Source organism: Rhinatrema bivittatum, chromosome 14 (genome assembly GCF_901001135.1).
Source record: "Rhinatrema bivittatum chromosome 14, aRhiBiv1.1, whole genome shotgun sequence".
Taxonomy (NCBI): Eukaryota; Metazoa; Chordata; class Amphibia; order Gymnophiona; family Rhinatrematidae; genus Rhinatrema; species Rhinatrema bivittatum.
The window spans coordinates 34,254,471-34,268,949 of NC_042628.1; the positions used below are offsets into that span (position 1 = coordinate 34,254,471).

A 14,479-nucleotide genomic window follows, 5' to 3' on the forward strand; every position below is an offset into this window, starting at 1 on the left:
TCCCATAGGCCCATAGTTTGCCTGATTCTGTATTAGACAGCTGTGACTAAAGTGATATTACCATCCTGGAGTAAATGTAAAAGCCATTACAGTGCACTATCTGGCAACCACAAAATGTTTTGCTTTATGTGGGGGACTAATAACAGTTGATATCTGTCAGTTGCTAACAAATCATGGGCAAACTTTTGTTTGCTGTCTGCTACTGGGAATATAACTGTACCCCTTAAAGATGCTTTTGATAGGAGGGAACCTCCAGTCAGATATTGTGTAGCATTCTTTGCAGCTCCAGTGTTGAAGGCTCTTCTCACCATTGTGTGACATGTCCAAGTTCCTGCTAGCGGTCTCCTGTCTGCACAGCCTGTGTAAGAGGAAATCAGAAGCACAGTTCTTACGTTGACACACCTCTGTCCCTCTCCTTCTCCCAGGATAGGATTTTTGGGACTTGGTCTCATGGGAAGTGGAATTGTTTCCAACTTGCTTAAAATGGGGCATACTGTGACAGTTTGGAACCGAACTGCCGAAAAGGTAAGTGTGGAAGGGGGGAGGAGGAGTGGGGAAGGGAAAGTCTGGGGTAGGAGTTAAGTGGTGTTTTTCACTACACTTGACAGTATGAGGAAGACAGGCGTTTCAGCTGAGAATAAACAAAAGACAACCCACCACATACACCCAGACTTAGTGTTTGAACTCCCAAGGGGGGAGAGGGGGCACCCTTGTAAATCCCGAACATGTGCAAGCACGTGCTCATGCTTCCACCTTTTAGTTTTTCAGAGAAATGACTCCTAGCTCCACAGAATGATGGTGATAGGCCTGGATGAGGTGTTTCCCCACCCCCCCCCTTCCTTTGGCAGAAGTTGGATTCCCTTCTCTTCAGTGCCAAGTGGGAGAAGTCACTAGGAAAGATTTTGCAGGATTACTTATTTTATTGTATTTATTTTATGCTTTTTATATACCGAATTTCGTTTTCACATCAAATCGGTTTACAGTATAACAAGTAGAGACTGAAAGGAAGTTACATCTGAACTTAATTTTAGAAAATTAAACATGATACAGGGAAGGAGGGTAGACGGGAGTTGATGGAGGAGAGGATGAAAAGAAGAGTAGTTCGAGGAAAATAAACTTAAAAATGTAATTCTAACATTGTATAGTTTAACTTAACAGGCACAAGTAACAGTAAATCAGGATGGTTATATATGCGAGATCTTGTTGGGGAAAAGGAATGTTCATTATGTAGTGGCTTTTGCGTTTATGTGGAGGACTGTGGGGGGGGGTCATGTGAAGGCTTGTTTGAACAGCCATGTTTTCAGTTTCTTTTTGAAATTCTGAGAGTTTGGTTCGAGCCTTAGATCTAGTGGCATGGAGTTCCATAGGGTGGGGCCGGCAGGAGATAGTGCTCGTTCTCTAGTTGAGGTGAGGTGTGTAAGTTTGGGTGCGGATATTGGTAGGACTCCTTTATTGGCGGATCTGGTGTTTCTATGTGGGCTTTGGACATGGAAGGCGGAGTTGAACCAGTGCATGTCTTTGTTATGCAGCGTCTTGTGTATGAGCGTAAGATTCTTGTAGCGTATTCTGAACTGGATGGGTAACCAGTGGGGTCTTTTAGAATAGGGGTGATGTGTTCGTTTCTACGGGTATTTGTGAGGATTCAGGCTATGGCATTTTGAAGCATTTGAAGGGGTTTGAGAGTTGCTGCAGGGAGTCCTAGCAGTAAGGAATTGCATTAATCAATTTTGGAGAAAATGATTTATTGGGGAACTGTTCTGAAATCACTGTGGTGCAGGAATGGTCTTAATTTTTTGAGGATGTATAATGTGAAGTAGCATTCTTTCATTGTAGAGTTGATGAATTTCTTAAGGTTTAATTCACTGACTAGGAGGACCCCCAGGTTTCTGGCATCTTGAGTGATTGGGTGTTTTGCTTGGTTGTATGTTATGTCTGCTAGGGTTTTATCGCTTAGTTTGTGACACAAAATTAGGTTCTCCGTTTTGGTAGTGTTTAGGGCTAGATTTATTTGTGTGAGAAGTTTGTTGATGGTTATTAAGTAAGTATCCCAGTTTAGAAGTGATTTAGATATGGATTCAGTGATGGGGATTAGGATTTGAACAACATCTGCGTAGATGAAGTATGTGAGTCCTAGGTCGGCTTGTATTCGATACCTCTTCCATTTTACTTTTGGGTATGGCACTAAATCAGTTCAAAAGCAAATTGCATTAGAAAGGAAGATTTTGGGTTTGATAATATAGCTATTTTCTAGGGAAAAGTGTTAATCTTGCAGTTCTATGCCAATTGCCATATTTGTAATCTGGAAGGAATTTTTTTAGCTGCTTCACAATTGACTGCAGATGTGCATTGATTTTCTGCCTTCTCTTGTATTGTTCTGTAATCCAGAACAGTTAGACAATGAAAAGATGTTGGCTTTATGGACCTACTCTTTTTTTTTTTTTTCCTAGGCTAGCCAACTGTGTAGATGATTTTTGGGGGATGGTGGGATAATAACTGTTTCCTAGCTGTAGCCAGATGGACTCGGGACCAATGGGTTTATGCTCCCCTGCCAGCAGATGGAAATGGAGTCAGGCTTCAAAGCTGATGACAACCTAGATACATGCCTGCAGTGACCTTAGCCCTTCAGTATTTCTCAATCTCTAGCAGATGCAGACGTGCTTTCCCTATGGGGATCGCTGTACCTTGTGGAAGAAAAAATTCTACTTTTAAATTGGAGAAAAGATTGAGCCCCACTCTCCTGCGGTGATACCTAAAGGTCCCTCCCTCAGTTGAGAATTTCTGAGATCCCTCAGAGGTGGGCCTTGGTCTAGTAGCTGGATCCCAGTGTGGACTTTTCTGCTGAAGCAACTGTAAGGCAGCAGGTGCAGGAAACAGAGTGTGGCAGTGATGGCCAAAGCCCTCCCACCCCTGCAGCCAGAGACAGTCTCTGTACTCAGCCAGTAAGCGCTAAGCCCAGGTAAGTTTAAAAAAAAAAATTTCTTCCCGATTAGAGACAGAGTGGTTTCGGTAAGACTTCCTCCAATCTCCTTGCTCAGCGTGCCATACAGACGTCATTCCTGATCCCATTGGGATAAGGGGAAGTGGGCTTCGGAGTGGGTTGAGCGGGGCCCCCCCCCCCCCCCCCCCAGTGGGCTAGGCCCCACTTTAGGCTTGGTCTGCACACCTTGTGAGAGGCCGCGGCAGCACCATCTTGCGTGTTGTATTGCTCCGACAGCAAAGAAATATAAGCGCCTTTCTCTCTGTGCTGTTTGTCATATTAGGGCTGCACAGTCTGGCCTGGATTCTTGCTTATGTCAGCACTATGAAGAAGACCAGGGAGAGCTGGCCTCCCGGGACTTTGCTAAGCCCGGCTCCTCCCATTCAGAGGATGGGTCAGCCATACTTTAACCGGAAGTACGCCAGATGTAAGTAACTCCAGGACTGGGTCATCCATTGGAGAGGGAAATTTAGCGGCATCTACCCCAATACCTCCTGGGCTAGGCATTAACCTAGCAGCCTTCACTTGGGTGGAATTCTTTCAAGGCCTTCATACAAGCGCAGTCTGCTACCTCACTTGCCCCTGTCCATATGGAACCTCAGCTGGTAAGCCCTCCCTCTCCCAGTCCTATTGGCAGACCTCGAGGCATGCCTCGACTCACCAAAGGTATCCCTGGCAGGGACCAGGACAGCCAGACGAAGAAGAGGATCCAGATTCCTTGGAAGATGGGGGAAGTCCCGTCGTCCCCCCCCCCCCCCCCCCCCTAATTTAGAACCATATCTGACCATGTTACGCTTTTTCCATAGAGATGAATTGCCAGCCCTGGTTTCCCAGACCCTGAATATGCTGGGAGTTCCTAGGGCAGACTTTGATGGGACCAAAGAAGAATCTCATTCTTATTTCCCTATGGAAAGCCTCTTGCTACTTTCCAGTACTGGAAGTATCCAGGAGTTGATTGACCTGGAATGGAATGCCCCAGAAGCAAGTTTTAAAGGTGGACGAGTGTTCTATATTCACTGGATCCAGCAGCAAGAGAATGTTTGTGTTTCCATAAAGTGGATGTGCTGGTCTGTACCGCCTCTAAGCGAACAACTATCCCAGTGGAGGGAAGCGCGGCCTTAAAGGATGCGCACGATGGGCAGATGGAGTCCATCCTTAAACAGGCCTTTGACACAATAGCAATAACCTTGCGGTTTGCTTCTTGTTTTGCCCTGGTAGCTCGTTCGTGCCTGCTCCTCTGTTGGGAGGTGGATGACTCGGGCGAATTCCAGAGCGGTTATGGAACCTGCCGCCGCCACCTTTTTAGCTGATGCCAGCTCTGACCTAGTCCATACCTCTGCCAGAGGAGTGGCCTCTGTGGTGGAGGTCAGAAGACAGCTATGGCTGTGGAATTGGTCAGCAGACGCAACCTTCAAGGCAAATCTCACAAAGATGCCTTTTAAAGGATCGCTCCTCTTCGGAAGTGAATTGGAAAAGCTGGCCAGTTAAATGGGGGGTGAATCTCCACTACCCCGGCTACCAGAAGATAAGAGAAAGCAGTTACAGTACTCCTCACCCATGAGGGATCGATCCAGGGGCTCCCAACACTTTCGCCCCTACAGAAACCTGATATTTCAGAGGTCTTGGTCCTTTGGGAGGTCTCAGTCCTTTTTGGAGTCATCAGCCCAAGAGAGGGTCAGGCTCGGGTTCAAGTTTGTCCTGACCCCCCCCCTCCCCAAATGAAGTTTTGCCGACATACACTCAGAACAAGGAGATAGGGGGTCAACTGTCCCTCTTCTACCAAAGGTGGGTCGAGATCACTTCGGACAAATAGGTACTGGAGGTCATACAAAGAGGACATGTACTGGAATTTCGCAGCACTCCTTGAGACATATTCATGATATCTCCTTGCCACTCCCAGCACAAGAAGCAGGCAGTGGAGACTACCCTGTTAAGGCTCCTTAGGATGAGGACTATAATCCCAGTAACTGCGCCCCAGGAAAATATCCATCTATTTCATCGTACCCAAGAAGGAAGGTTCCTCTAGCCCCATCCTGGACCTCAAGAGCATTAAGATCATCTATAAGTGATTCATTTCCACATGGAAACCCTACGCTCCATAATAATGGCCGTACAATCAGAGTTCTTAACTTCGCTGGACCTATCCAAGACCTACCTATATACTCCAATCCGGCAAGAACATTGTTTTCTATGCTTTGTGGAGCTGGGTTGCCATTATCAATTCTAGGCACTGCCCTTTGACCTGGCCACCGCCTCCAGAACATTTTCCAAGATTATGGTGGTCATAGCAGCAGCGTTGAGAAAGGAGGGAATCCTGGTGCCACCCATACTTGGACGACTGGTTGTTCTGGGCAAATTCTGTTGAAGAGTCTCTGGGTGACCTCTTTGCTTCAGGAACCCGGTTGGGTTGTAAACCTGGACAAAAGCAGTCTCAAACCCTCCTAGTTTTTGGAATATCTGGGAGTCCAGTTCGACACCAAGTAGGGCAAGGTCTTTCTCCCGACCACGTGGATAAGTAAGTTGATGTCCCAAGTGCGTCTGATGAGCACAATATGCCCAATGGTGTAGAGCTATCTTCTAGTCTCCTGTTTGGCAGCAACCCTGGCAGTAGTGCCATGGGCGAGGGAACACATGCGACCACTTCAATGCTCTTTGCTGTCATGTTGGAACCCACTGTCTCAAGACTATTTGATTCACCTCTACTTACCGATGGAAGTATGCTCTCAGTTCCAGTGGAGTTTTTGGCAGGGCCCTCCGTACAGCTGCTGTGCAGTCTCCTTGCATTTATTAACCCTGAAAACGGTGTTCATGGTGGCTATATGCTCGGCACATCGTATCTCTCAACTACAGGCATTGTCGTGTCGGGAACCATTCCTCTGGATTACTCCAGGAACATTACAGCTTCGAACCGTTCCATTATTCTTGCCCAAGGTAGTCTCGGAGTTTAATTTGAATCAGTCTATTTCGTTGCCATCCCTAGATAAGCACAAGGATGTGAAAGAATACTGCCTCCTCTGCCATTTGAATGTCAGTAGGCTTTTGGTGTGTTATCTGGAAGTTTCAGAACCGGTCCAAAAGACAAGACTGCCTGTTTGTCATTCATGGTGGAAGGAAGCAGGGCGAACCAGCTTCGCAGACTACCTTAGCTTGCTGGATTAAGGAGGTAGTCACAGGAGCCTATGTGGAAGCAGGAAAGCCATTGCCCCTTCAGGTTAAAGCTCATTCCACTAGGGCTCAGGCAGTCTCATGGGCGGAAGCTAAACTGCTGTCTCCCATCGACATCTGCTGAGCGGCGACGTGGTCCTCCTTGCACACCTTCTCCAGGTTCTATCGCCTGGACATTCAGGCCCCGGAGGACGCAGCTTTTCCAAGGGCGGAGTTAACCGGACTGCAGGCAGCCTCCCACCCCAATGGGAGTAGCTTTTGTACATCCTATTGGTCCTGAGTCCATCTGGCTACATGCTAGGAAATGGAGAAATTACTTACCTGATAATTTTGTTTTCCTTAGTGTAGACAGATGGACTCAGCATCCTGCCCACGGCTGCCTAGAATGGTGCCAAGGATTCGCCCATGGAGTCGATATTGATTCCGAGAGATTATGGGTAAGCTGTCATCCAGTCCCTAGATCAGGGCATCTGTAATCTTGCTGGGGTTCAGTGTTTGGTTGAGTACGGTTACTGCTATCTGTTTTTAATCAAGGTTTTAATCAAGTTTTTTTCGATTAGTATGTCCACAGTGGCTTTTGAAGAGAGGACTGAAGGGCTGCGGACACTGCAGGGTGTATCTAAGGTGACAACAACTTTGAAATCTGACTCTGTCTCCATCTGCTGGCAGGGGAGCCCAACCCATTGGGCCTGAGTCCATCTGTCTACACTAAGGAAAATGAAATTATCAGGTCATTTCTCAGTTATCTATTATCTCACTCCTTTCATGTCCCTGATTTTATTCAAATTTGTTTTCTGGGATGTTGGTTAAATTAACCTCCTGTTTGCATGGTTGCTTGCCTAGAGAAGGTTGATTGACTGGGAGAAGAGGGTCAAGAGCTGGGGTGGGGGTCATTGTTCAGTTTTTGCTTTGTACAATTTATTCCTTACTGCTTCATCTGTGACTTTTGCAGTGTGATTTGTTCATCCAGGAGGGGGCCCGGCTGGGAAGAACCCCCGCAGAGGTGGTTTCTACGTGTGACATTACTTTCGCCTGCGTGTCAGACCCGAAAGCATCCAAAGACGTAAGTGTTACCTCACCAGAAACTAGCACTGAATCCCAACACAGTAATTACACTTCAACCCTGTCTTGTGTTCGTAGTCTTTTTTGGATGGTGAAACTAATATATAAAAATATATGTGTGTGTGTATGCTGTGTGACTATGAGTAGCAAGGAAGTGGGCATTCTCGATAGTACTCATATTTATGAAGCTTGCTTGGAACCTAATTTAGCAAGCTAGAGTTCTGGCCCACATAGATTTTCTCTAGTATGCATTAAGATATAGCATTTATTACTGAGTAATTAAGTATGTGTGGTAACAATTATGGAGTTGAAATATTCAAGGTAGGTTGTCATCTGGGTTTTGCTGCACATTGTATTGTTTAATTGATTATGTATTTTTATTTTAAATTGTAATTATTTTTAGTTTGTGTGCAAATTTTGTTTAATTTTGTAAATCACTTTGGGCAATACATTTTTATCGGTAAAGCGTTTAATAAATGACAGTAAATGAATAAACCTGTACATCTTCACATTTCCACATTGTAATGTTGTACATTTCAATATAATTAGAATTCAAACTTCAAAAAGAGTAATCATAATCCTTAAAGTCAAAAGTATCACATAAATGTATTAAATAGCACTATACCTAAAAGGAAAAAGTTTAATTTACTTGACTTGTAATAAATCTCATAGTATTGTCTTCCCGCAGCTGGTTCTGGGCCCCAGTGGAGTGTTGCAGGGAATCCGTCCTGGGAAGTGCTATGTGGACATGTCAACCGTGGATCCAGACACTGTGGCTGAAATAGCCCAGGTGACTACTTCCAGCTAGATCTCAAACCTTTCCAACATGCTGTCTCATTCAGGCTGAGCTTAGAATTGCAGGAGCTAACTTCAGGGTTCAGAATCCCTACTTATTTTCACCCTCTGTTCTTTTCTTGGAAACCCTGAATTTGTGAAATACAGGGCAGAATCTTTCCATACATTAGTTGGCCCCCTTATGTTAATGATAGTAATTGGGATTGGATTCTAGAGTGCTTTACAGTTTAATAGGTTAGAATCATGTTTGCAGGCATCTCTGGGGTAGGTGACACAGCCGCTCTTTCTGGCATGTAGAACACACTGAAGCTTCCAAAGGGGAGAGAAGAAAAGGAATGCTAGCAGTTGGCTAAAACAGTTTACATGGAGATCGACATTTGTCCAGTATCCTGTCCCAGGATGTCTCCTGACTTGTAACTCTTTATGCTCTGAAACACCTTCCTCCAAGGCTTCTAACTAAAGAGCTATTGCAGAATTTCTTAACACCATCCTGGAGCCACACCTAACAAGTTTGGTTTTAAGGATATTCACAATGAAAATACATAGAAACATGGCTGAAACCATATGGTCTATCCAGACTACCCATCTTCCAGTTAACATAGCATTATTATTCTCATCACTTCCTTAGAGCTCCTCTTTATTTATCCCATGCTTTCTTGAATTCAGATACTATTTTTGTCTCTACCACTTCCACTGGGGGCTTTTCCACACATCCACCTCCCTCTCTGTAAAGAAATATTTCCCAAGATTACTCCTCAGTCTACCCCCTTTCAAGCTGATCTCATGACCCCTTGTTCTAGAGCCTCTTTTCCATTGAAAAAGGCTCACCGCCTGTGCATGGAAACCTTTGAAATATTTGAATGTATCAGAGCTCTCCTATCTCGTCCTTCCTCTAGGGTACACATGTTTAGATCTTTATCTATCCTCGTATGCTTTAGAATGAAGACCACTGTCCATTTTAGTCGCCACCCTCTGGACTGACTCCATCCTGTTTATTCTTTTGAAGGTGCGGCCTCCAGAATTGTACACAGAATTCCAAGTGAGGTCTCACCAGGGACCTGTACAGGGACGCAATAATCACCGCCCTTTTTCCGCTGATCATTCCTCTCCCTATGCAGCCAAGCATCTTTCTGGCTTTTGCTGTCACTTTATCCACATGTTAGGCACCTTAAGATCATCAGGTACAATTACCTCCAGATCCTGCTCTTCCTTTTGTGCTTAGAAGAATTTCACTTCCAGTGCTGTACAAAAAGTTTAGACAAGTTCCTGGAAGAAAGTCCATAAACTCTTGTTATCATGGACTTGGGGAGATTTATGTATTCTTATTCTGCCTTTTGGTACTTCAAAGTGGATTGCATTTAAATACTTCCCTTATCCCCCAAAGGGCTTACAGTCTTAAGTACCTGATTCACTAAGGGTTTTTCCCCATAGACTTAGGGCCTTAATGAATCTGGCCCTAAGTTTATACCTGAGGTAATGGAGGTTAAAGTGACTTGCTCAAGGTCACAGAGTGGCAGTGGGATAGGAGCCCTGGTTCACAGCTCTCTGCTCTAACCACTAGGCTGCTGCTCCTCAGTGACGTATTTATACAAGAGATGTATGTGGTGCACTAGATAAGAGGATGGCAGGAAAGGGGCAGGGGATGAGAGGAGAAATGAGTATAGTATGGGGGAAAAATAAGCCATAATGAGAGTGAGTAAGAAGAAAGGAAGTGAGGGGAAGAAGTGAGAACAAAACTCAAGCACACAACAGGCTGCAGAGATTTTATTTCAAAGAAATGTTTAGATCTATGATTTCTGGTCAGAACTCGTGTACTCTGAGGTTTAAGGGATCCAAATTTGGATGCCTCGTGTGTGGTCAGTTGGGTCTGATCGTGTTATGAAGGTGGTGCATGTAGGACCAGGAAGGAAGGTAAGTGTGGGCCCCACTGGACTTAAGAGTTGGAGGAGTTGCCCGTTTGTGCCACCTTGGCAAGACTGTCTAGAAAGGGTGGGGGGTGGCAGAGATTGCTAAAGACACAAGGAGTAAAGTAAAATAGAAAAATGCCAGTACAAATGTTCAATTCTGTATGCAGAGGTGTAAACAAGTTTGAAAACTTTGCTGCCAACTCAAAATTTTAGGAAGCAGAAATTTTTTTTCCTTTTTTTTTTTTTTTTTTTTTTTTCTTGTATACTATTTTTGTTTGATTTTCTTTGCTCTTCTTGTGTTGCCCCCTCCTGCATTTCTTCCCACTTCTATTCCCCAGCCTTCCTCCTGCGCCCCTTCCTTTCCATTCCTCCTTTTCATTCTAATATTGCCCCGCAGCAGTAACTGCTCATCCTGCCCTGGTGGCAGCCCCTTGACCACAAGGCCAGGTGTCAAATGTTAGGCCTGTGTAATCTAGCCCCTTGGATTTTCCCAGGGCTGGCTGTATGCAGATTTATGCAAATATGCCCTATCCCTGTAGTTCTGCTGGGCTGTGTCGCCTGTTCGGATCAGAAGCTGCGCGTCTGAAATGCCATGTTCTGAAGGCCAGTTGGATGTTGTTCTAGGCTGTCTTTCTTTCGCCATTGTCTTCCTGCTTTTTTCTTTTCATTTTGTGTCTTATTCCCCCTCCTCCCCCAGGTCATTGTGTCTCGGGGAGGACGTTTCCTGGAAGCTCCTGTCTCAGGGAATCAGCAGCTTTCCAACGATGGCATGCTGGTGATTTTAGCAGCTGGAGATAGGGGCGTGTATGAGGACTGCAGCAGCTGCTTCCAAGCTATGGGAAAAGCCTCTTTCTTCTTAGGTAATTCTGACAACTGGATGAATGGAATTTTGTTCATGTTTTAAAAGTTTAGTTGAGCAATGTAATTAGCATTGGCCCCCACCCTATTCTCTTTGTTGATAAAAAGTGGAAAGGCTTGGGGGTCATACTTTTCTCCCTGGTAGTCTCCTCAGCAGAGGTGAGAATGTGTTGGGTCCACCCTACCATCCCCAGGCTGCTTGTCTGTGGGCGGGGAACGGGTCACTTTCATGTCAGATAAAGACCATGCTGTTGTGTGCCAAAATGATTAAAACAAGGCTTACTAACAAAGATGGAAATGAAAAAACGCACTCAATGTGGAATATGTTAGCTTTACTAAGTAAAAAAAATTAAAGACAGTAACCATTACACAGACAGAGAGGACTCCAGATGCAGTGAGAGAAAACAAGCAGCACTTGATGGATACAGTGTGTGACACTAAATAATCGCATGTGGCGTGTTTGTAACAGTTATATGTGATGGACCAAAGCTTTAAAGATCAATGAAAGTCTCTGGATCGGTGCATGCACCCCCTCATCTGGGGACACCTAGATAGCATGGGATGCATGCAGTGAGCCTTTCTCTGGTCCCAAACACTAGCCATGGGTCTCAGTCCTAAGTGATGTCCAAAGATAATATGTGAATTTCCTTGTTTTGTAGTGTACAGTAAGTGAGCATATACATAATTTGGCCTAGCTGGGTCTTTTTGAGCTTCTCAGCTTCATTCTTATAACATCCCAGGCAGTGCCTGGCTCCCACAGTCTGATGATAACATTCTTTAATTTGAATCATAAACACTGAGCAGGTGTTGAGGCTTCACCAGGGAAGGCTCTATAATATCACTAGCTTTACCAGTCTTCTGAGTTTCACTAAATATTATACTAGGGATGTGATTCGGCTTTTGTTATCAGCCTGCCACGGGAAATTTCGTTTTCCCATGGTTCGGGCCAATTTTTTTTCAGCTGCCCCAAAACGAATTTTCCCGAAATTTTGGGAAAATCCACTTCACGCATCCCTATAATCCCCCACCTCCCCCCCCCCCCCCCCCCCCCAAAGACTTACCAAAAGTCCCTGGTGGTCTACCGGGGGTCCCAGGAGTGATCTCCCCCTCTCGAGCCGTCGGCTGCTACTAATCAAAATGGCGCCGGTGGCCCTTTGCCCTTAGCATGTGATGGGGGCTACCGGTGCCATTGGTCGGCCCCTGTCACATAATAGGAGCAATGGATGGCTCGTGCCATCTTAAAAAAATGGCGCGGGCCATCCATTGCTCCTACCATGTGACAGGGATCGACCAATGGCACCGGTAGCCCCTATCACGTGCTAAGGGCAAAAGGCTACCGGCGCCATTTTGATTAGTAGCAGCCGACGGCTCGAGAGGGGGAGATCATTCCTGGAACCCCCGGTGGACCACCAGGGACTTTTGGTAAGTCTGGGGGGGGCGGGAGGGGGGTTGTAATTTTAATTTGAAGGGTTGGGGTGGGTTTTGTTTTTTTTGTTGGTTTTTTGTGCCCTTTCTTCCCCCCCACCCCCCCCTTAAAAAAAGATAGGAAAACCACACGAAATTTCTTGGGTTTTCCTTTCGTTTCATCTCTTGTGCATGTTCTGCTGCCCTCTATAAGCTGTCTGCACATGTGTTGTGCACTCGGTTTTTGGGCACGCTTTTTAAGCGCACAAACTTTTTTACGCGCTTAACTTGGCGCACAGATTGTGCATGCACTTTGCCGAGCTTATTTTTTGGGCGCATTTCATTTTTTAACACGAGCCGTTCCGACTCACGTTTACTGCAGCGATGGCACTGGTAAGCAAGAAGCCTAAGCGTCTTCCTGTTTGTGTTGCCTGTCATATTAGGGCTTCTCGGCCTGATCTGGCTTCTAACCTATGTCAGCTCTGCTCAGATGCTCAGGGAGAGTTGTCTTCCTCGGATTCTGCTAAGCCTGGCTCTTCCCATTCTGATGATGGGTTGGTCATGGCCTTTACTTGGGGGACGCCAGATCTTGGTTCTCTTGCCTGGCTCCTCCGCTGGCAAGGGCAGTTCTGTGGGACCAGCTCCAGTTTCTTCTGGGCTTGGTCTGGACCCGGTTCCTTTTTTTTTGGGGGGGGGGGGGGGGGGGGGGGGGATTTTTTTCAAGGCTTACAAGCCTTTCTTCAGGCGCAGTCCTCTGCTTCCCCCATTTTTGTCAGGTTGGACCCTCAGCTGCTGACTCATCCCTCTTCCAGTCCTATGCTTAACCGCCTGGGCACACCTCTGCTCCCTGCAGGTGTTCCCGACAGGAATCCAGATGGCAGTGATGAGGTTGATCCTGATTCCCTGGAAGATGGGGAAAATTCCTCCAGGGCTGGAACCATGTTGTGGTTCTTTCATAGAGATGAACTGCCAACCCTGATTTCCCAGACTTTGAAACAGCTAGGTGTTCCTGGTTCGGATGCTATGTCAGAGCAGAGGAAGAATCCTATTTTGGTTTCCTTATGTAAAGCCTCTTGGTTTTTTCCCAGTGATGCCATCCAAGAATTGATCTGGAATGGGATGCCTCAGAGGCAAATCTTAAAGGGGGGGTCAAACATTGAAAGGCTTGAATCCCCTGGATCTAGCTGTGAGAGTATTTGTGTTTTCCCAAAGTGGATGCTCTTGTATGTGCTGTGTCTAAGCAGATGACTATCCTCGTAGAGGGAGGATATACATGATGTACATGACAGAAGGATTGAGGGTATTCTTAAGCAAGCCTTTGAGGCAGTGGCAATGAATTTACAGATTGCCTGTTGTTGTGCCCTAGTTGCAAGATCTTGACTGCTTCTCTCTCAGGAGGCTGATGAGTCTGGAGGGAATTCCAGAGCGGTTATGGAGCCTGCTGCTGCCTTTTTAGCAGACGCAGCTGTGATTTGGTCCGTTGGCCAGAGGAGTGGCTTCGGGATAGTGGCCAGTCGTAAACTCTGGTTGTGAAATTGGTCAGCTGACACAGCTTCCCAAAGCCAATCTTACCGAGATGCCCTTTAAAGGCTCACTCTTGTTTGAGAGCGAGTTGGAGAAACTGGCCAGTTAAGTGGGTTGAGTCTCCAGTGCCTCAGTTGCTGGAGGATAAGAAACAGTTACAATGCCTTTTTGGTATGAGGGGTCATTGCCGGAGTTCTAGGCATTTTTGGCCCTACAGAGGGATGACCTTTAGCGGCCTTTCGGTAGGTCTCGGTCATTTCGTCCCCGACAGCCCAAGAGGAGTGGGCTCGGGTGGTGGACCTTCCAGAGTTTCCCAAATAAGGTTTGCTGATCCACCTTCTGGAACAGGAAATAGAGGGACGTCTCTCTTTTATTGGAGGTGGGTCGAGATCACATCAGACCAGTGGGTTCTGGAGGTGATATGCGAAGGGTATGCATTGGAATTTCACGGTATTCCTCGGTGACATGTTCATGGTGTCCCCTTGCCACTCCCCACAGAAGAAGCAGGCAGTGGAGTTCATGCTCTGGTTCTGGTGCCCATGTCTCAAAGTATGGGGCGATATTCCATTTATTTTGCTGTGCCCAGGAAGGAGGACTTCTTTCATCCTATCTTGGATCTCAGAGGGTCAACCGTCACTTGAAGGTGACTAATTTTCAAATGGAAACCTTACACTCTGTAATAATGGCAGCACAGTCGGGGGAATTTCTGACCTCCTTGGATTTGTCAGAGGCTTACCTTCATATTCCCATCCAATTGGAACAGACACTTTCTACACTTTGTGGTGAT

At 46.1% G+C, this 14,479-nt stretch overlaps 1 protein-coding gene across 4 annotated transcripts in view; it reads left to right on the plus strand.

Annotated features, from left to right (window-relative positions):
* The window catches only part of GLYR1 (glyoxylate reductase 1 homolog), an 85,950-nt gene that overhangs the window by 65,768 nt on the left and 5,703 nt on the right, over positions 1-14,479 (plus strand). For 3 of the 4 annotated variants that reach the window (XM_029576664.1, XM_029576660.1, XM_029576663.1), the window contains 4 exons: positions 426-525; positions 7,095-7,205; positions 7,893-7,994; positions 10,604-10,766. In XM_029576664.1, coding sequence (XP_029432524.1) covers positions 426-525; positions 7,095-7,205; positions 7,893-7,994; positions 10,604-10,766 — 476 coding nt within the window. The remainder of the gene's footprint in view (positions 1-425; positions 526-7,094; positions 7,206-7,892; positions 7,995-10,603; positions 10,767-14,479) is intronic. The other variant, XM_029576662.1, reaches the window with a different exon arrangement.